General features: G+C 40.7%; 1 protein-coding gene across 5 annotated transcripts in view; it reads left to right on the top strand.

The window, feature by feature from the left end:
* Positions 1 to 23,862, top strand: part of LOC103279643 (heparan-alpha-glucosaminide N-acetyltransferase) — a 258,014-nt gene that overhangs the window by 195,106 nt on the left and 39,046 nt on the right. For all 5 annotated transcript variants that reach the window (XM_062975853.1, XM_062975850.1, XM_062975851.1 and 2 more), the window contains one exon: positions 16,560 to 16,637. In XM_062975853.1, coding sequence (XP_062831923.1) covers positions 16,560 to 16,637 — 78 coding nt within the window. The remainder of the gene's footprint in view (positions 1 to 16,559; positions 16,638 to 23,862) is intronic.

Here is a 23,862-nt window from a genome sequence, read left to right as displayed (position 1 = left end):
CCCATTGGACATGCAGACAAAATTTGAGACGACCAATCTGGAAGGAAAAATTGATAAACATCAGGCAGTGGGTGGCAGTAGTGAATAGCTGGTATTAGCAAACAATGCACTTAGACAGCAAGTTGCAAAAGAAAGGTGACTAAGTGGCCATGTTCTGCAGGACCAAGGACAGCTCCACAGTGGCAAGCCCATGATGAAGGCCAAGTAAAGTCTTCATGTCTTCAGACAAGTCCCAGGCCCAAATATGGATTAAAATATTACTTTGTTCATTTGTGTGTGTGTGTGGGGGGGGGGGGGGAGAGAACGTGTTACAGTTTGATGATGCATGCAGACTAGCTGAAGATTAGCCCTTTGTATATGCAAAAATGAACAACACAAATAGAAGAAAAACAACTCAATTTTTACTCTTGTGCAGCAGAGTTCATGAAAAACAGCAACTTCAACGTAAGCTTTCTAGTCATAGTACAGTCATGGTTCCTTTGCTGTATTAATCTCACTATAGTCCTTGCATTTCATTCATGCAATGCTTTCCATCAGAAAATGCATCTTCTTCCAATCTTCATTTCTGGTTCACGGAGACAAGCACGGAAGACAAACTTACCAGCATCAAATAGGCTGCAAGCCAGGAGTTTACACCAAGTAAGCCCAGGAGCAAACATTCAGTAAGCCCAAAATCATACAACAGTTATACCCCTTCGGGAGTGGCCCAAACTTGTTGACCTTCATTACTCCAATTCATCAGCCTGTGGGTTGTAATTAACCAGGGTGAGTCTTTTTCTCTTAACATACACCTAGTAGTGATCTCACAAGAACTTATCCATGCACCTTAATAGAACATTCCAAAAGAGACATGTTTCCTCATCAGTTTAACAAAAGGATATGAGATAAAGTCAGATAGGAAATGGGAGAATGCAAAACAGGGTGAAACATCTAGAGAGATGATTAGGTCTGCTGGCTCTTTTATCCAACTGGTTCCTTTAGCCACTACATGGCAGGAAGTTACAACATGAAACCCTATAGCAATTTATATTGAATTAGCTGTGCCCGGCCACATGTTACTGTGGTGTGGTCCTAAGTGGGTTTTTGTTTGTGGAGGCAAGTATGAATGTTGTAATTAGTCACCTTGATTAGCATTGAATGGGCTTGCATGGGTTGTTGAATGGATTGTTTCCTCCCTGGGGGAATCCTTTGTTGGGAGGTGTTAGCTGGCTCTGGTTGTTTCCTGTCTGAAATACCCTTATTTTCAGAGTGTTGTTCTTTATTTACTGTCCAGATTGTAGAGTTTTTTAATGCTGCCAGCCAGGTTTTGTTCATTTTGATGGTTCCCAGGATGATGATGATAATGATGATAATAATAATAACTCAGAGGGAGAATCCTTTGTTGGGAGGTGTTCGCTGGCTCTGGTTGTTTCCTGTCTGGAATATGTCTAGCTCTGCTTGGCCACGTGATGGTGTGGTGTAGTCTGTTGCTATGGAAAATAATGTAATGGGAAGCAGCCTGTGTTTGAAGCTGCAAGGCTGTTCAGTGCTATTCAGGGTGGGCAATGGAGAATCCCCGTAAGTAGGAAGGAGCCATGCAAGTGCAGTTTATGTATCTGTAGAATAATGTCCAAGGTGGGAGAAAGAACTCTTGCCTGCCTGAGTTGTGCAAATGTGAATGTTGCAATTGGCCAGCTTGATCAACATGTAATAGCCTTGTAGTTTCAAGGCCTTGTTGCTTCCTCCCTGGGGATATCCTTTGGTGTCCTGGTTGTAGAGATTTGTAATGCTGGGAGCCTGGTTTTGTTCGTTTGCATGGTTCACAGCAACACAATAATAATAGTAATAATAATATTAATAATGATGATGATGATGTCTCTGAGGTGGGAGGTGTCCAGAGAAAGAGGGCAACTAATAGGATGAATAGTCCCTCTGAGGAGCATCTTAAAGTGTTGGGTCTGTTTAGTGTTGGGTCTATCCAAATAGAAGTGTTGGGTCTATCCAAATAGAAGGATAAAAGAAGACATGACAGCCATGTATAAATACCGTCCACTGTTCTCCAGGATGAGGGGAGGTTGTTGAGCCTGCGTGGTTCCGGGTTGGGTGTGGGTTGTTTGTGGAGCTGTTTGGCTCCATTCCCCCCCCCCTTTCCCACCTCAAGTTTTGGGGGAAGCTGGCTGGACTCCATTCTCCCCTCTGGCTCCCGTCTTATGCCTCCCCGGGTGGGGAGAGGTCCTTTAAGCCGTCAAGTTGTGCGTGGTGTGTCTCAGAGCCATTTGGGATTCCATTCCCCTCGTTCACCAGCCATCTACCACCTTCCTGAGCTGGGGAGGCCTTCCAAGGCCTCTGGCTCTCTTCCTCTCACCATGGGCACTCTCTCCTGAAGGGCACAGGGGGTGGGGAAAGGGAAGGAAACCTCGCTGTTGGTGTGCGGTGGCCATTGAAGCCATGCCACCCTGGCTGATGCCACCAAGTTTCCCAGGGGGCCTTTGTGCATACGTGGTTTGTAATTTTTGGTTTTGGGGGGTTTTCTGTAATTTGGACCTAATTTTTTATGGAAAAACATAGATTGGATGACTATGTCTTTTGTTGCCAAATTTGGTGTGATTTGGTCCAGTGGATTTGTTGTTTTCTCCATGGGAATTACACACATTACATTTTTATATCTGTAGACTAGACTAGGACATTGAACTGATTTTTAAAGGTTATATTTGATTAGGAGTTTGAAACTTTTAAGGTTGTTTTTGTCTATTTAGCAGAAAGAATACAAGAATAGAAAACATTTGAACATGGGCCAAAGCAAAACTGACAGATTTGTGCATCTCTGGCACAGTATGGGAAAGTTTGGTTATTTATATAGGCTATGGTTCTCAGAATCCTCCAATGGCCATGCTGACTGAGAGAATTTGTGAGTTGCTGTCTGCATGATGAAATGTCTGCATTGTGTATCTGCATGGGTAGGTCCTTTTGCTGTGAGTGAACAGCAAATAAGAAGGAAGGAAGGAGGGAAGGGGAAGGGAAGGGGAAGGGGAACGAGAAGGAAAGTAGTAGAGCCTGGAAGAGTACTACTGGCAGGAAGGTTTAAAAGCCTCAGATGAGCTCAGAATTTATTGAAGCAAAGTATATCACTGGAGATCCTCTCAGTACTGTACCAACTATCCAGTTTTGCTTCCTCGGTTTCAATTCTTTGTTTTTATTTAAAGCCAGCATTATGGACTTGTTTTTTTTATACAGTTATAGTAGCTGTATAACTATATGGAATTGCACATTTCTGTTACTTTGTCATAGAAAACAATGGTAGATGTTGTGCCTTTTGGCAGTTGTGCTGGTACAGCTGTACCAGAACCTTCTACTTTACTTTCTTGCTGCAAATGTTTGCATTCATAGGACAGGCCACCTGTCAAATACCATTAAGTTTGGTTACACCCCTTGTTAAGGGCTCTGGGAGGGAAGGAGCCATTTTTAAGTTAGTCTTACTTATGAAGCTCAGCTATAGGATGTAGACCAGCTCGTCCCGTAAAAAGCTTCATATTCCAAGACCACCGGGGATAAAGAATACCAGGAATAAAGACCACCGGGGATAAAGAGCACCAGGGTTAAAGAACACCAGGGATATTGACCGTCCCAGGATACAGAACAACAGCACAGAAACATCTGAAAGGCTTGGCTGGTAGGTCCACTCGACAACCAGATGCACTTGGAGTCGGTAGTGGGTCCCAGACCAGCTAGGCCTAGATAATAGATAGCCTGGGAGGGGTTATAAGAGGGTTTTCACAGTTATTCAAAGCCTATCGCCTGTCCTGTGGGACAAGACTCCTTGAAGATTTATTATTTGTTCGTCAATAAAGACTTTGTTATTTCTTTAAAGACTTCAAGACCATCTTTTCAGGAAAATTCCTCAACGACCCTTCTTTAGGCACCCTGGCTTCCCGCTGGGCGTAAAACGTACGTCCTATATAATAGTCAGTCACAGGCCCAGCGCGTGACAGAACAGCAGTTATTTGGTGAAGTGAAGGTAGGAAGATGCTTGGAGTGGCCATCAATAATAATCCCAAGGTCCTTAGCACATATGGTACTGCTGAACCATTCTCTATCCCATACCTGTAAATCTGTTTTGTGTATTGTGTACTTTCAAGGATTTTAAGATTCCCCAGGTGATCCTATTTATCTAAAATTCAAAATTCAAAATAAAAGCACTTAATTTGAGTAAAAAGGAAAAAGATGATGATGATGATGATGATGATGATGATTTTGGAAAATGGCATTCACAACCATTTGGAGATTATAAGTTTTTGGAAAAGTTTGATCTTTTAGAGAAGAGCCAAAAACATAAATCTTCTTATATAGCATACAACCAAATGCAATGCAAGGCAAATGACTTCAGTTGTTAGACTGAACCTATTGTCCCTGATCTGTTAGGAAGACAGAGAATATTCCAATGCACCAAATAGCAGTGCTTCAGAAGTGTTTTTCAGTTCCCAAAAATATATCTACTCTCCCATAAAACAACCTGTTTTATATCATGTGCTCAAGAGACAAAATGAAGTAGGCTTTGATAAACTAACATCTGGTTTACTCACAACCTTCATGTGTTCAGCATAACACAGATATATAGCTTATCAGTCCAGTTCCAAATATGTTTGAGATAGTTTCTCTGTGCAGATGGCACAGGGCATATTTCTTACAAACCTCAAGCAAGTATTTGCTTTTAGAAGTCCAAAGTCTAAGAAGAATCTAAAATGGAGTCTGAGGTCTGAGCAGTCTCAGATCAGATCATGTGGTCTGCAGCCTCTCCTACAACCTTTCAGGAAACGTAGAGCAAAAGAATCTGCATACCAGAATATATATACAAAACAGTAAGCAAACAGAATCATACATTAACAAATTACTAGAGGAGGCTTGAAGAAGGTTGTAATTTCCAACATCCGGGGATATAGAACATCTGGGGATATAGAACATCTGAGGAAACAGAAATTCCGGGGGGAAAGTCCCAAAAGCTCTGGCTGAGAGCTTACAGCCTCACAGCTCCTGAGGGAAACAGCCCTAAGTTTCTAAAGACTCAAAGAGAGAACAGCATCACAGATCCACGGAACCCCAGTTGAAACATCTGCAAGGCTTGGCTGGTAGGTCCACTCGATACTCAGACGCATTTGGAGTCAGCAGTGGGTCCCACATCAGCTAAGCCCATATTGATAGACAGCCTGGGAGAGGTTATGAGAGGGTTTTCACAGTTATTCGAAACCAATGGCCTGTCCCTTGGAGACAAGACTCAAAGGGCCAACAGTTTATTAAGGAAACCTTGAAGTGTTATTTGACTCCTTGAAGATTTATTATTTGTTCATCAATAAAGACTTTGTTATATCATTAAAGACTCAAAAGGCCATCCTTTCAGGGAAATCCTCAACAACCTTTCTTTAGGTGCCCTGGCTTCCCACTAGGCATAAAGTATACGTCCTATACAAAAGACAATCAGTTACAGGCCCAGCGCATGACAGAACATTGATTTCCAATCATCATCATCATAATCATAAAATTTATTTGTTACCCACCTCTGCTCACAGCAAGGCAAGGTACCACATAGTTAATACACATAGATAAAACAAATAAAGCAAAGGATGATAAGAATACATATATTAAAAACATAGAACAAATATTGAAACAGCAGTTCCCAATGGATTTCAGTATATAAGGATGCCAACTAGATTTTCTACCAGGCAGTTTAATAGCTTGGGACATCAAAATTTGGTAAATTAAGTCTTTATATAAAAGGCATTCATTTCTCATGTTGCCAACATTCAGTCAATGATCCAGTCCGTATACAAGTATTCTGCTTGGTGGATTATGAGGGGATATTTCAGCTGAATGTGAGAACTGAAAGGTATGAAAAATAATTGTGTTTTGAGCTGATATTTGGTATAAAAATTTGGCATATTGTGATTGAAAGAAGTGACTTGATCTAGTAGTCAGTGAGAAGCATGTGTTGGGGTAGTGGTCCTCATAATCTGAAGAATACAATCCAAAACATATGTGATGTTCAGTTTCACATAATTTAATAAGATGTCCTGAGACTTCCAGTCCCTCGGGGAAATGTCTAGGCAAAAGATAGACTGTCCATCTTTTGCTTTAAGTTCTGAAATTAGAAAAATCCAAAACAAAATGTTTGTGGCTTAATTCTGTTCTAAATTTAAGATAATCTGAAATGAATGTTAGAAAGATCAGGTGGACACAGTATTTCACAATACTTGTTTATTTGAGAAACTAAACATTTAGAGTAGTAATTTATTTAAATTAATATATTTAATTACTTGACATCTCCCATGTCTTAACCTCTTGCTGTGTCCTAGTTAAGCCTCCAACAGCCACCTATTCCTTTTCCTTGCAGGTGCTCCATTTCTCTGCTAATAGAATTTTATGTTACGATCTCTCCGGAAAGAAAAATGTAAGAAGTTCAGAAAATAAATGATCCACATTATGGAAAAATATATGGTTGGTTCACATAGGAATGTGCTGTCAGTGCCCTGCATACATTGGAGCACATGCATATATGTTTGAGAGGATGAATATTCAACCTCCCCACTAACATGCCTTCCCAAATAATATGCATAATTTAAAAACGGAGTTAAAGCAGCCTGGCACAAAAATATTTTTATAAGCATTACCCGTTATGTTTGAGTTTGAGTGGGAGGGGAGGGTACCATGAACTGGATGTTGCCAAAGGCTTTGCAAAATAGCCACTCAGTACTGCATCTAAGGAAGTGGGCTTATATCCATGAAAGTTCATGCAAACATAAAAATGAATTAGTCTTAAAAGGTGCTGCCATATCCCCCCCCCCCTTTTTCTCCTTCCTTGGTGTTATGCTACAAGAGGCTAATACAGCAACTCCTTTGAGAACAGGCTTTGAATTGGCTGTTCAATGCCCCTTTTTTATTTGTTGCAAAACTTCTGGGACTTGTTTAATTGCTGCCCTTAGTTTTGTGAAGTGCCCAAGTACTAAATGTTATTCCCATTGGGGACAATTATTCACACACCACTGTGATTTTTTTTCCTGATGTCAATCATGGGCATCACCTACCAGATGTTGCTTGAATGTTCATAAAAAGGGCAAGCGGCTTTTTAAAAAATGTCTCTCCACACCTCTGCATTAACAAGCTAGCTCACAATGACTCATGGCTGCTTCAGTTTCCTATTGATGCCTACACACAGTTTCCACAAATAGCTAAGAGTTAACAAAACAAAGAAATGAAAGGGCAGCAGAATAGAGCAGGAAGCTGACCTTTACAAGCATTGGAGAGACTAGTAGTAGGAGTTGATGATACCTTCACCTGTCCTGTGGAAGTGTTATTGTGAAGCAAAGCAAGCATGAATTTAACCTGACATTATCACCATCATTCATTGTGGGTATATTGGTGAGAGATGATGGTGGTCAGTTTGCCCATTCGTCCAGACAAACTGAATACCGTTTGAAAAGGACCTTCCCATGTACAGTTGGTCAGCTACTGTATTGGCAGTGCATTTGGCTGACTAGGTCTTTAATATGATTTTATCTCAGAAATTCTTATGGTCTAAAATCCATTCATACTCATAAAATCATATGTGAAAAAATACATTTTAGAAATACACTAGCTGTGCCCGGCCACGCGTTGCTGTGGTGAAGTGTAGTGGTATGGAAAATAAAGTATTGAGAAACTGGTGGTAGGTAGTATATGTTATTTCCCAAATCTTGTGAATATACAATATTTCTGGTTGTTCCTTTTTTTTTGTCTATTGGAGGGAAGTATGAATGCTGCAATTAGCCAGAATGATTAGCATCTAATGGCCTTTCAGCTTCAAAGCCTGGCTGTTTCTTCCCTGGGGGGATCCTTTATAGGGAAGTGTTAGCTGGCCCTGATTGTTTCCTGTCTGGAATTCCTCTGCTTTCAGAGTGTTGTTCTTTATTTACTGTCCTGATTTTAGAGATTATATTGTTCTGTTTTGTTATACCACAGACATTTTTAGAGATTTTAGAGATTATATTGTTCTGTTTTGTTATACCACAGACATTTTTATATATTTATAATCTTATATTATTTGCTTTGAACTGGATTATATGAGGCCTCTTCTGTATAAAATCCACACTGAACTGGATTATATGGCAGTGTGAACTCAAGATAATCCAGGTCAAAGCAGATACTGTGGATTATCTGCTTTGGCATTCTGGGTTATATAGCTGTGTGGAAGGGCCTTGAGTCTACACTGCCATATAATGCAGTTCAAATCAGATAATTTGTATTTTCTAGGCAGTGTGGACGAGGCCTAAGTGAATCCTGCCTGTCCCCCAGGCACCATTGTGGCTGAGGGGGTTGCTATGACACAAAAAGAGTGGGGCCTAAAGGGAGCAGGGCCTACCCTTCTGACTGGCAGCCAGGGGGAAGAAAGACATAGATTGGTTGACTATATATTTTGTGGCCCAATTTGGTGTGATTTGGTTCAATAATTTTATTGTTTACTCCATGGAAACAACGTACATTTATACACACACACACACATACAATTTAATATGCTTATTTGTAGTGTTTTTACAATGTTTATGTGTTTTAATTATTCTGTAATCCACCTCAAGCCATAAGGAAAGGCAGGTAAGAAATAAAAATATATTATTATTATTGAAGAGCTATAGTTTTTGTGAAACAATGAAAGTTAAAAAGAGTGCAAGGTCCTTTCTGCAATTTTCCTTAGGATACAGATTTACAACCTCATCAGATGGGCTACTTTCAGCATGGAGCCCATTACATGATGCACATGTACTTCGGGTCAGGCTCCATGCCAAAATGGGAGAGCAGGTGGTGTACGCTGCCACACAGCAAGATGGGAGACTTCCTTCAGAATAATGGGGGGAAGCCGGGTGCCGGAAGTCAGGTGATGTGGGGCATGGGGCAACGAGTTCCCCACTCTCCCTGACAGGACCCCATAGATTTGCCACGATGCGTGGTGAATCCATTAGGCAATGTGATAAGGTCCTATCACCCCAATTTATACTCTTTTGCTCATCTCTGTCCTGAATGGACAGTTTATTTATTAAAACATTTACATCCCACCTTATGTTATGTGATCTCAGGACATGATAAAAAAATAAACCCAATTTAAGCAGTTTAAAATGCTTTAAAACTATGACAGTATTTTAAAAATAAACTTGGGGGAATTGTGTTATTATTAGAACAAGATTCACAACTAAGTTCTTCACCTAATGTGTTTCAGTGGACAAATGTGGTGTCAGTGGTAGGCAGCAGCATTTGCAGTCAGCACTAGGTGGCTTGCATATGGGGAGTCTCCATGTTAAATTCCTAGTGCCCCAGAGAGATGTTACATTGGGAACAACTGAAATGGCATTTTCTGATTACTTAAAATGGAGGGGAAGCCCCCAGTGGCGCAATAGGTTAAACCCTTGTGCTGGCAGGACTGCTGACTGAAAGGTTGGCGGATGAACTCTGGGGAGCGAGGTGAGCTCCCATCTGTCAGCTCCAGCTTCACATAAGGGGATGTGAGAGAAACCTCCCACAGGATGGTAAAACATCTGGGCGTTCCCTGGTCAGCATCCTTGCAGAAGGCCAATTCTCTCACAACAGAAGTGACTTGCAGTTTTTCAAGTCGCTCCTGAAACACACAAAAAAAGAATGGAGGGCTCAGGGAAGGTATCAATGAAATTGTGGGGTTGCTAGTGGCCCAATGTTGGCCTGCTATTCAGGCAATGCTATTATTCCCATCTTCCTGCAGAGAGTAGAGGGGGGTCATGATTTAGTTAAAGGTACTTCTTTTCTAAGGGAAAGTTTGAACTGGGATTCTAGGGGAGAGGTGAGTTAGGACAGAAATTGTGGACATGCATATCTTTCAAGATTTCACAAATCAAAATAGGACTTGTGTGGCCAAGCAGCTTCAGAGTGTGGTCAAGACAGCAGTTTATTATTGAGAAAGGATACATAGATTAGGAGAGGCTGTAGTGGTTTGCTTTTGCTTGAGCCTATTGGAAAGGGCTAGATTCTACTTTCCTCTCCTCTCCTCCCTGATTAATTAACTAAAAGTAGACTATTCAGTTTGTAGTAATTGAAATAAACTGGGGCCAAAAGGAGGAAAGTGATAGGACCATTGTCATGTGGGGTCCCGCAGGGGTCGGTATTGTCCCCCATGTTGTTTAACATATACATGAAGCCGCTGGGAAAGATCATCCGGAGTTTCGGGGTTCGGTGTCATCTGTATGCAGATTATGTCCAGCTCTGTCACTCCTTTCCACCTGTTACTAAGGAGGCTGTCCAGGTCCTGTCCACTGTGTCAGACTGGATAAGGGCGAACAAATTGAAACTCAATCCAGACAAGACTGAGGTCCTCCTGGTCAGTTGTAAGGCTGAACAGAGTACAGGGTTGCAACCTGTGTTGGATGGAGTCACACTCCCCCTGAAAACACAGGTTCACAGTCTAGGGGTTCTCCTGGACCCATCACTGAGCCTGAAACCCCAGGTTTCGGCGGTGGCCAGGGGAGCCTTCGCACAACTTAGACTTGTGCGCCAGCTGTGCCCGTACCTTGAGAAGCCGGACTTGGCCATGGTGGTCTACACTCTGGTTACATCCCGCTTGGACTACTGCAATGCTCTCTACATGGGGTTGCCTTTGAAGACAGCCTAGAAGCTTCAACTAGTACAACGAGCGGCAGCCAGATTAATAACTGGAGCAGCTTACAGGGAGTGTACCATCCCCCTGCTAAGCCAGCTCCACTGGCTGTTAATATGCTACCGAGTCCAATTCAAAGTGCTGGCTTTGACCTATAAAGCCCTAAACAGTTCTGGCCCAAACTACTTGTCCGAACATATCTCCTCCTGTTGTTGTCGACCGCGTTTTAGGGGATCGGGCCCTTAAGGAGAGACCCGACCCGGTCCAGAGGGAACGGACCTTGGCGAAGCCAAAAGGAGAATATAAGCCGAGATACCACCTGAAGCCGAAATGAAGAAGGTCCGCCAAAGATGAAGGAAAATCCGCCAAGGAGTCTTTATTTAGCGATTCAGCTGAAAAGGACACTAGTACCGATCATTCAGTCTACTAGCGTAACATATGTTTCAAATAAAGCCATATTTATACAATGTTTCGGTCTGACAGCCCTTTGAATTTCCCGCCCCGCTCCCCCGCCCATCTGATCGCGGATAGGCTGGGAGGTTGAACGAGGCGGGCTTTCGTTTCCCGCCTTGCTCTGCTGGCCCAATGGGGAGCCGCTTTTTGTCCCCACTCGGGCCAATCAGAGAGGAGGAGGCGGGAGCTATTGAAACAATGAAGTGACAGGACAGGAAATATCAGATTAATCCTGGCCCAGCCGATTTCTAAAGGAATTAATGGCACCCATCAAGGATGTCCGGGGTCCTGTCACGTTCACAGATTTTAGATATGCCTTGGGGTGTCAGGGGGAAGTAAAGAAGGGTGGTGATGAGCCGTCATTGACGGGCCCCACAGGGGTGCCTTCCTGAGGCGTCCTGGCCTGGGATATGACAATGTTTGCCTTGGGGGCGAGTCACCTTTAGGAATTTGGTGACTCAAGCCCTATATTGTCCATGCGATCGGAATGAGATTGGATTAAACTGTGGCAGATTATCCTTTTGTTTTTGGGAAGGGAGGTCTGGGTCATAGGGCTAGGGTTCACGTTGGGGTCATAATATTTCCCATTTGATTTCATGATTTTACAATTATATGGGATAGAATGAAAATTAAAATAAAGTTGGAACATAAACCCTGCTGGGAAGAATACATATTTTCCGGGGATCCCAAAGAGTACAAATACATATAGGCAGATAGATAGATTTCAAGGAAATAAAGGAGAATCCATAAAGGTGGTTGACATTGCATAAAGGGGAATCATGAATGATATAAACAATAGAAAACATTTGATAAGAACGAAGTTTACAACATCTGGGGAACCCAATATAGAAGTGGAGTTCTAGCAGCATGATTTCACAATTCATGAAGTTAGCCCAACGATTAGATGTTCATACAACAGTGAGTCATGAGAGTGTCCAAGTACATAGAATATGAAAATTCACAAATACATGAGGAAAAAGAGTTCATAAGGAATTCATAGAGATGGCATGGGGAAGGGGCACATGTGGGTTGTAGTCTTTGGAAGTATAAGATTTCATAAGTCCAGGGATAGGTCTGGGGAAGAGTGTTCTTCTCCTTCATAAAATTATGAAAGTATGAATGAAACGTGGAGGGCACCCGTCCGGGCAACCCCTGGCAGCTGTAGAGAGGGTAAGGGTTCTTGGAGAACTATGTTTCCCCAGTGAGAGAGCGATCCCCCCATCCTCAGTTCACAGAAAGGGGCTAGGGATCTCTTAAAACCTTTCCGCGGGCCGCAGGGAGAGGAAAGTCCGGGATAAGGCAGCAGTTTGACTTGAAAGGAGCAGTCGGTCCCGTTTGACAGTCAGCTGTTGAGGTGCCGAAAACTGGACCGATTCCGGTTCCGCTGGTTGTCTTCGAGTCAGGAGCCTTAGAAAGGGTTAGGACTAAAAGAGGAGCGTTCTAGGGGTAATTTTGATAGAGATATGAGCCGATTTGTATCGTCCGCCATATTAATCTATGGCGGAGAAACCTCAGCCGGAGTTAAAGGGACGGGAGAGAGAGAGAAATTGCATGCAAAGGAAGGAGTCAGAGAAAGATACAAAATAACCAGATAGAGAGTGCTACTGTTAAAATAAATGCTACTTTTATTGGGGGGATTTGTTACATAGTTCAGGGAAGGGGAAAGTGAAAGAAAAAAAGGATCTTTTAATAATAGTCTGCTGCGGTCCCGTTCCGTTCCTTTGGTGAGCGATCTGCGGAACTCTCCGCTGCGTTTTCAAATTAATTTGAAAGCCGGGGTGACGGTCATCACTGTGAACCAACTAGGGTGTTAAGATCATCTGGAGAGGCCCTGCTCTCGGTCCCACCTGCCTCGCAGGCGCAGCTGATGGGAACGAGGGACAGGGCCTTCTCGGTGGTGGCTCCCCGGCTGTGGAATGCCCTCCCCAGTAGCATTCATCAAGCTCCGACTCTCTTAAGTTTCAGGAAAGCTGTGAAGACATGGCTATGTACTCAAGCATTTGAGGAGTAACATCTGAGGTCGATACGACGTGAATCAAGGCGTATGCGAAGGTGTTAGTGGACGAATTTAACTATATATGCATTTTAAATTTTATAATTCATGGTTTAATAGAGTTTAATTAGAGTTTTAATTAACGTGGTACTGTTTTATTGTTTATGGATTCTGTTATTGTTTTATTGAATGTATTTTGGGCAATATAATTGCCGACTGTTGTAAGCCGCCCTGAGTCCTTCCGGGTGAGAAGGGCGAGATAAAAGTGATGTAAATAAATAAATAAATAGGAGAAGGAAACAGAGACTTTTTAAAAGCAGTTGAAAAAGTGGAACAAGAGAGGATTCATTGGCACTGCCCCTGTCATATCCGGATACTTGAAGAATACAAACAGGTAATTAAACAAATATTGTTGGACTGCAGTTTCCATCAAACCTAGCCAGCAGAGCCAATGGTGAAGTCCACAGGACATCATCTGTAGAAGCAGAATTTCTCCACATTGGATCTAATCTTCATGCAAACCTCCTTATTACTCCACAGAGAGGGTATTTTACCCCCATTTGCCCTCCTTTTTAACCTGACATTTGTTGCAGAACAGAATGGGAATGTCTGAAATTATATTTCAGAGCCCTGACATTTACTTTTGAATTTGTTCTCCACTGATTCTTCCTCTTCACCCGAGAAGTGGTATATAAAATGGGAAGGGAGCACACAAAAAAGCAGAGACTTTGTGACATAAATCCAGTTATTAATCACCATGACAGTAGCATTTGTCACATTTTCTTTCATACTGAACGCTGCTTCCAAATACCAAGGCAAGATATTAACCTGAGCAAAAGAAAACTAGATATTGACTAAAGGCCTTTTTCTTATTTCCGAAAATATTGGATTGATGGGTCCTAGGAAATCAATACTATAGTTTTGTTGATTTTTTCTCATTAAAGAGTCTGGCAGGTATGTTGCTCCAGAGCTACAAAGAGCATGTTTCAGCACAGGGGGAAATCTAGTTGCTGGAACTGATGTTTTAATGACTTTAAAAGTCTAAATGAAATGTTTAGACTGATTCTGAAGTTCCATTGGTTTTTCAGAAGGTTCAGTGGGAGATGAAATGAGCCTGAGTTTTTTTGTTGTTGTACGCCTTCAAATTTTTTCCAGCCTATTGTGACCTTTAGGTGTCTATGACATCACACTTCAACAGACTACCCTTCTCTCTTTGTTCTAATCTATATGTTTACAGATCTTGACTTTAGAACAATAGCAACTTAGTCTTTCATTATTTTGAGTTACATCAAGTCGAACCAGTTCACATATACCTAATCATTTGCTCTGATAGTGTGTCTTGTTGTGCCTGTGATGTCAATTTCAACTTCAATCAATTTGGACCATATCCATGGAGGGTATCACATGAGCTGTTCACTGGGAAGGGATAATGATCTCATTCTTACATTTATTCTCACAGGCTTTTAGGAATTGATTACAATGTGGTTTTAATGGTATACTATCTTGTTGATGTTTATCTTCTGTCTATTTATGGACTCTATACATTTTTAATTTTATAGATTGTTTACTTGCATTTTAAAATAGCTTTTGCATACTTTTACTGATTTTGGTATGTATTTAAATCTTTATTGTTTTAATATTTTTGGAAAAAGCTGAGATACAGGTGAACTAAATTTTGTTGTTGATGGTATAAACAGTGCGCCCTTGGTATCTGCTGGGGTTTGTTTCCAAGATACTTCCTTTCCCCCTAGACCCCAGATACCAAAATCTGTAGATAGTCAGGTGTTTTGGGGAAAAATCACGCTGTAGATGACTGAATCAGTGGATGCAGAATCCATGGATAGAAAGGGTAAATTGTATAGGTCATTTCCCCAAATTTTGAACATGCCATATGGACAGAATGGGTTTGTAATTCAATTGATTCCAACCATAGTCCCCAAACAATTCTAGAGAAGAATGTTTGCAAAGCTCTCTCCATTTAAAAAAAACGTAATTTTTGAGGTGATAGGTGAAGTGAAAATCTTGTGGCAATTGCTCTTTGGTGTTGTAGTCTGGCAAGCATCAGAGGATTTTTTTGAATGTTCAGAGGATGAGTCGGCCAGGGATGATGGGTTTCAAAGTGAAGAGTCTTTGAATGTTCAGAGGAAATTGCGAGCAGGAGAGGCTGATGTTTTTGATTCTTCAGCTCATTCCCAGGCAATAGGGGAAAATGAAAGTACCAGTTTCCTTGAGATACGGCCTTGGGGAAGATGGAGTTTTCAAGGGAGAATAGATTAGACCTGAGAACGCAGGGTGTGAAAAGTCGCCAAACTAGATTTTCTCAGAGGCTTCAAGATAAGGCCCAGAGATCCAGATGTGTGAGGCATGATGTCATGGATGGCTTGGAGGGCTTAAGTGGTTTGCTTTCAGACCTTTCAGAGGAGACAATGTTGCTAAAGGAGATTGGTCTCCTGTTTATGATTCCAAATCCTTGGTTTAGGTATTGTCAAGATTTCTGTTTCATGTTCCTGTTTATGCCTGTATTCCTTTGGAGAATTTACCTTGGGGAAGTTCCTGTTTTCATGTTCATGGATATACCTTTGGAATAATACAGTGGTTTTGATTCCTTGGCTTTTTATTCTCTGGCATTTTTGGAGTACTGCTATTGAAATCTTTTGAGATTTCTTCTTTTGAGAATTTCATTTTCTATTTTACTGACCCCTTTCCCCTTTTTATATACTTTTCTTAATAAACATTCTTTTATTGGACTACTGAACTCTGATGTGGGTTGGGTGAAAGGGTGTTCCAGTGCTAGAGTGCAACATTTGATGGTTCAGACACATGAATGTAGATTTGTGTACCAGCATGTAATATATGTATAAGCAGATGTTTAACCGTTTTACTGTCTTTTTATCTGCACACTGAGCAACTGGGTAATAACCAGACCAATGGAATTCCTTTCATACATCTTTGATATTTTAAAATATAAAACCTTTCCCGCTCTTACCAGAAACCTTATAGCTCTCACTGGCAGGTGCACGGGTGGCTTTGCAGGTATAAAAATAGTAGCTGCAAAAATATTTGCTCATGTAATAGTCACACTCCCTTTTTTTCAAAATGGGAAGAATGCAACTATTATGTGACGAAATACAGTAGGATTTTGTAGTGCAAAAATAATTTTGCCAAGCCATGCCATCTAGTTTTCTCCCTTTTATGCCACACCTAATTCAGTTCAGAGTTCATCTCTAAACTGAAACTTAAAATTAGTATCAAACAGCCATATCCATGTCCACAGACTCAGAGGACTAGACCGTTCTTTCATGCTCTAAGTTGTTTCCTCCCTGCCTGCTTTTGCCTGTGACAAAGGACAGGAGAATGTCTTGAACCTGTGCTTTGCTACCACTTTAGCCAGTAGCCTACAAGGTATCATTTAGAAAACATGGTGAAAGAATGATGTGATATATATATATATATATTTGTTTGTATAATTTTTTTTTACTTCTTTCTGATTTTCAGGCAGGGAAGATTATCCTCATGTACCGCCAGCAGCCACTGAGCATTTTAAAGAGATTTCTCATCTGGGCTGTTTTGTTGGTGAGTTGTTAAATCCTGATGCTAGATAATAGAATTGGGAGTGCTGCCAAGCCCTGTTTTGAAAATTAAAGTAGTTATTTACAAACTGGAAATAATCTAACAAGAAGAGAAATGATCCAGGACCCCATAACTATTAAAGCACAAACTGGAGACTGACAAGTAAACCTTCAGTCCTGCTGTTCCTTCCTTAACAGTGTGTATGTGTGTGTATGTGTAACACAATGTGGATAGACTGATTAGTGGCAATGTCTCCACAAGTCCAAACTGCTTTGATGGAAGACATCAAACTGGCTTTAAAGAAAGATGCCATTTTGCCTCTTGCCGTTTTCATGTTGATTATGTTAGTTATTGTTTTGTAATATTCCATTTATTTTTGCTTGTCTCCTATCCCCACAAGTCTACAATTATCCTCTGAAAGGCAAAATTCAAAATCCAGTACCCATTGTTTTTCAATTTTCCTCTGTTCATCACAAATCGAATTGTTATTACTAGCCTATTTATCATCATTCTGCTAGCTGGCTTCATCTGAATCAATATTAATTACTGTACATCATGTGTAGTCTGAAAACAAAATATAGTAGTGCTTGAGTTCCATGTGGCTTTCAAAGAGCAAGATAAGCTGCTTTGAGAAGATGTGTGCATTTTCAGAGGAGGCATCAAGAAAGCTAGAATATTAATAATTGAAACTAGCCAAGGAAGAAGCTGTGGGAAAGGGAGGTGGTACGATGTACCTTGAATAAAACTAGTGGATGACAACCAGTAGCAGCAATAGGGGCAAAATCAGATGCCTAATCTGTTCAATGGATGGATTCAAAAGACAATTACTACATTTGCCTGACAAACTGGGGTGCATCTACTGTAGAATTAATGCAGTTTAACATCACTTGCGCTGCCATGGCTCAATGCTATGGAATTCTAGCACTTGTAGTTTGGTGAGGAACCAGCTTTTTTGGCAGAGTTTGAGAAGCAAATAAATGTTGAATGCATGAACCATCCCCCCTTTCATTCTACCATAGAAGCTAGGAAATACATGTCAGATACCTTTTCAGGAAATGAAGCAGAGGCTCCAGATCAGAGATTGGAAGAGTAAATTTTTGAATTACAAGACTCCCCACACTCAGCATGACTGCTATTCCAAAAAACTTCCCACTGAAAAGTTTTTTGGAACTGGTCATTCTGGTTGGGGATTTTGACAGCTGTAACAATTGTAGTCCAAAAAAGTAACCATTTCAAGATGTGGTTTGAATTTAGGACTCACCAAAGCAAAGGCTGACTGATAGAATTGTGGATCTGCTTTCAAATTTTTATGTATCCATTTCAGAACTGTGATTGTGGGATTTTTTTTCTTTTCTCCAAAATATTGGGTTTTTTAGAGGTCAAGTATGATTATTCTTTTAGATACAATGTATTCATTCACTTAATTAGAGAAAACAAAACTTTGTTGTCTGTATTCAAAAGCAGAACTGAAGTATCAATCCAGCAAGAATAAAGAACAGACAGTGCTTCTCCTGTTCCTTCCCTTTCTATTTGTGGATGTACATACATAATCTGGTCTGGCCTAGAGCCCACCATGCATTTTATTTCTTTTTTTAAAAAAAAATCCAATTCCCACCATATTTTATTAAAGCACTTAGCTAGACTGCTCAAAATTTCCCCTTCATGTCTTTTTCCTTCGCTTCACCTTGTGGAAGTTATGCACATCATTTCTTCAGTCTGGTCCAGCTCCAGAGAAATGCCAAGACAAAGATTGGTGCAATCTACAGAACAGCTGTAGGCATGCCAACTGCATAACATCATCGGCCATGAAACATAGAAACGCCCTTGTAACGAGCTTGTGCAAGGAAGTGATCTGCTTTATGGCTTGTTGTTTAAATGGCAGATATTCTAAATAAGAAACAGTGTCTATGGGTTTGTTTTGTGAAATGGAAGGAAAGACAGGAAGCAACACAATTTTTGAGAACATGAAAACTGAGTCATAGATTTTAACAAACATAATGATATAATCGATAAGGAATTACCAATAACGAATCATCAAGCTGTAGATAGGGAATTGTTCTCCAGATTCTTTAGCTGGTGCGTTGAAAGATACTTTAGAGACGTCCAAATTAGTAAACTGTTTGACCAATTCCCCCAATCTCAATGATTAGTCTACCTGACCAAAACTCAATGCTCATGTTTCTTTATTGGTACATCCTTACATTTCCACTACAGAAAGTTCCAGTTGTCACCCTTCTTCCCACTCCACTGTGAAAGTTCTTGATTATCCTATTGCATACATATGAGTTAAGTGGATTTCAAAGTTCAGCAGAACAAGTTGAAACCTATTTCAGTTAGAATGATTCTTCTCCATCAGAGAGGATTTTCAAGTTGCCATATAACAACTTACTCCAGCCATGCCTGCACGTTGCATTCATGGCCCAAATGGTGAGCAGTGATGAATTATCTTTTTAGCAATGAATAATCTGTACTCCTACATACATACATATTATTATTATGGTCAATAACCAGCACAAAAACTGTATCCCTACAAGCAATGCTCCCAGGAACAATTTTATATACTGTGGATATCCCTGTTTACCATAAAGATTATTGTGAGTTCATATAACTTTCCCAGATTGTTCTTACCCAAATGCAAGATCAGGATTGGAACTGATGTTTCCAGTGACCTAAATTCCAGTAGCCATGTTAGGGGAGCTCTCCATTGCATTCCACATCTTCTCAACATCTGTTTCCAGAAAATAGGTAGCCCTATGTCTATACATCTAGTGATTTCTCTGAAAAGCAAAGAAGAGTTACTTTGGGAAAGAGGAGATTTGAGCTTAAGTGAAGTGGTCTATTAGGAGGTCAAAAACTAATTGGTCTCAAGGCATCATCTGATCTGATCTTTGTAAATGCTAAACCCCTGTCCAGTCCTCTTAATTTTTTTGGACATCATGATTGCCATAGTAGCAGCTCCAAAACAAACGGACAAGGCATACATTTTCATGGGGTGTACCCCTATTAGAATCTGAGTGAGCTTGACTTGGATCATTTGTTGGTCATCTTGTGTATAATGAATGGACTCTCTGTTAAAGGCCTGACAGTCATAGCCAAAGGTGGAGGCCACAGAAGATAGTCATAAGGCAAATTTATCCACAGCTGGCTGGTTGAAGAGAAATGCCCAGGCCCCTGTCTTTCCAATTAGTTTAGGTAAGGTAAAGGTTTCCCCTGATGTTAAGTCCAGTCATGTCTGACTCTGGGGGTTGGTGCTCATCTCCATTTCTAAGCCGAAGAGCCGGCGTTGTCCGTAGACACCTCCATGACTGCATGGAGCGCCTTTACCTTCCCACCCAAGCAGTACCTATTGATCTACTCACATTGGCATGTTTTCGAACTGCTAGGTTGGCAGAAGCTGGAGCTAACAGCGGGCGCTCCTTCTGCTCCCGGGATTTGAACCTGGGACCTTTCGGTCTGCAAGTTCAGCAGCTCAGTGCTTTAACACACTCCACCGGGGCTCCCCTCCGATTAGTTTAGAACCACCTAATTGAAAAGGTGACACCAGAACTGACACCAGAACTACCACTGATGACAAAAATGTGAGATTTTCCAAGGACCCACAGATATCAAGGGAAGCCTGGTGAGCTTCATGAACTGCAAATATTCTGAGTCAGGAATCAGGAATCTCACCAGGTTGAAGGCAAACGACAGAAGTTTTATTCAATCTGCAGAAGGGACACTTGTACAGCAAGCTGGGTGTTATGGAGTTGTGGGGATTTGCTCCTGGTCCAGGGATGTTTGAGGGAGACTAACAGGATGGTGGCCATTGCAATTCATCCTGACCCTCCGTCCTTGGGAAACTATGACTCCCTCAGTGTCAGAACTATGTCTCCCTTTTTATTAGGGGTGGGGGTGGTCATATTCGATAACACCATTTGGATACAACCTTCGTGATTCTTAATGTAACAAAATAGCCTGTAGCAAAGGCAGCTTGGAAATAGCTGTTCTCATAGGGACAAAAGCTAGGTGTCCTCAGAAGGTGGGAAAATACCTCAGGTAGAAATGTGATCTTGGTGAAAGGAAATTTTCCTAAACCATCCTTCCGGTGCTCTATTTATTAAGATGCTACAAAGGAGTAACTGAGACCACTGACCTTGGCATGGAATGGCAAAACAGCAAGCCTCCTTCTATCGTTTTAGAAGAGAGACCATTAAATAAAAAGAAAATATTTCTTATTGCTTCAGTTGTCCACTGCTCCTTCTTGAATTTTCAGAATAGCCACAAGCTGGGTGCTTAAGATTTCCAAATTGATGAAAATAATATACTCGCTTAACCTGTGAACCAGATTTCATGTTCCAAATTTTTACTTTGGGCTTTGTTGTAAGAACTTTTTTTCATGTTAGGAATGACTTGAGAAACTACAAGTCATTTCTGGTGTGAGAGAATTGGCCATCTGCAAGGACATTGCCCAGGGGATGCCCGGATGTTGATGTTTTACCATTTTTGTGGAAGGCTTCTTTCATGTCCCTGTAAGACATATGTGATTATACAGCAACAACAATCTTTAGTACAGTCCAAAGACTCAACTTGCTCAGCAGAAAAAGTGCACAGCAGATTCATAAACGAGTGTGATTTCAGATGCATACAAACATGGGTAAAAACACTGGAAATATATACGTACAAGGCAAGTTTCAACCTGTGTCTAATACAGGAAGTTGTCTTATCCTGACTACTCTGAGAGAAACTCGGCAACAGCTATGTTATTATGTTCTGTGTTCCAGGTATACTATGAACAAGAAATAATATGTTAATTGAAGATTTACAGATAATATGTTAACTGAAGATTTTAAAATACACCAACAAGTATATACAGTAAAAGAAAACTAAAAGAGAAAAGCAAGAAAATGATAGAAAAAAAGAAAGGAAAGAACAGAAGAGAGAGAAAATATGCAGAAAGATACAAAAATAACTTTCCATGTTCTTTTTAGCGATTATTTAAATGTATAATCAGTTTAAAGCTCTCATTTAATAGCTACTGCCCTCCTTTACCTACTAATAATGATCAAAATTATAAATTCTGGAAATAAATAAATAATAAATAAATAAATCAAAGCTTACGAAAACATTTAGCTTTTTTCTACAAAAGGTCAATATAGGGTTAGTAATTTTTTCAGCTCACACTTAGTCTTAATCTTTATTAGCTAACATATTCAATTAAAGACTTACCTGAATCCATTTTACAGAAAATAAGAAATGTAATGAAGCATCCCTCCATCTTTAGCTAACCTAAATAATACTACTACTCATAATTTACTGCTCTGACCTTGATACAACCCACATTTATATATGAATACCATTAATTTCTTTTCCTATATATATTGATCTTATAGCCGACATGCACACACATGCATTTATCTTATCACCTTTCTCAAACCATCTTCCAAATGTTAATATAAGAAACATCCCTATATCAATATTTTGTGTGATAAATAAACACTCCAGATGACAAAGTAACATATATGTTGTCTTCATCCCCCAAAAAAGTTATTGTAGGCCTATGACTCTAGCATTGCTATTTTTCCCCTTTTCTTGTATATTTTTTTCACCTTTGTCTGATGAATCAGCTAGTGGAGCTTTAAAAACATGCATGATGTATTTTATTAATTTTTGGTTGGACCAATAAGAATATTGCTGTTTTGTGGATTTTGGATGTATTAGTTCAACCAAACAGCACCTTTTCAGGATCATAGCTACATGCTAAACAGCCATCCTACCTGTTACTAAGGCTGGATGTACACTGCCCTATATCCCAGGATCGGATCCCTGATTATCTACTTATCCCAGATTATCTGGCAGTGTAGACTCATATAATCCAAATCAGATAATCTGGGATATTGTCCCTCTACCCCACACAACTCATTTTAAAGTCTGCCTGATCAGGTTTGCAAGTCTCTCAGTAAAAACATTTCTTCCAACTTCTGTGAGGTACAATCTATCCCATGCCAGAAGCCCATCTTCCTGGAAAAGCAGACCATGATCCAGGAAGCCAAATTAGTCTTCAAGACACCATTTGTGGAGCCAGTTGTTTACCTCTTACTATTTTTCTCACCCTTCTTGGGTCATGCCGTGCAACTGGGAGAAGAGATGAAACGAAAGCCTGTGCATTATGATCTTTTAGTTTTCTTCCCTGAACTTCAAAATCCCTTCTGATCTTTTGTACACTATGACTTGCATCATAATTGATTCCCACATGAACCAACAGGAGAGTGTGTGATCAGTGGGCTTGATGAGTCTCATCAGCTAGTCAGTTACATGGTGGATTATTGCCTGTCATGATTCCCCATGTCATGTCATCTCCAAACACAGAGCAAGCGCTGACAAAGAACAGATGGCCAGCCATAAAACCAGCCAGCCATAAAACCTCAATTACCTTTTGGTATGTGCGGGCCCCTATATAAATGGGCTACAGAGAAGATTCTGATATTCCGTACAATAAACCTGTTTAAATCTGCCCAGCATGTGTCTTGGTGCTTTCTTCTGGGGAAGACTTAACCCACAGCACAACTGGAAGAAGAAAACCTCACATTGCCCCAGGAAGACTGCATACTTCTCAAGACATCCTGTCATGTTTGCAAATCACCACTTCTGTTCCTCTCTGGAAGGAGTCCCCTACTGCCAACACACAACCTCTCTGGGGAGTGACCAGATCGCTTTCCTGTATTGAATCTGGTAAGATGCCATGCAGATCTCCTGAGAACTGACCTGATTGCTCTTGTTCTTCTTCATTTTCAATTGAATCCTATAGCTCTAAACTCTTCTACAGATAAATCTCTCCTACTTTCATCAAGGACAATCCACTCCAATAACTGCTCATCCTCCTCAGAGTATTCTTGTTCTGCATCATTTATGAAAGCGGAAGGAGATTCTAATTGATTCTCCAACTCTAGATTCTGTGTTTATGAACTGGCCCCCTCCTCCTCAGAGACATTCAGCATGCATTCATCAAGGACAGTCCACTCAGTTGTATCCAAGAACCTCTCATCTTCACCAACATGTTCTAATCTCTCATCATCTGTGACCAGGTAGAAAACTTCAAAGTGATTCTGTAGTTCCAGATCCCCAAAACAATGCTTGATCTTCCTCCTCCTCCTTCTATGTGTTACATTCCTCCAAACATTGACCACCTCCACATTTGAAGTGACCTCCTGGAAACCATTCTCTGTCAGTTCATTTGATGTGCATTGTAGAT

The sequence above is a fragment of the Anolis carolinensis genome, chromosome 3 (assembly GCF_035594765.1).
Source record: "Anolis carolinensis isolate JA03-04 chromosome 3, rAnoCar3.1.pri, whole genome shotgun sequence".
NCBI classification, from domain to species: domain Eukaryota; kingdom Metazoa; phylum Chordata; class Lepidosauria; order Squamata; family Dactyloidae; genus Anolis; species Anolis carolinensis.
The sequence above is the reverse complement of the archived record's forward strand: the minus strand, read 5'-3'. Positions and strand labels throughout refer to the sequence as shown.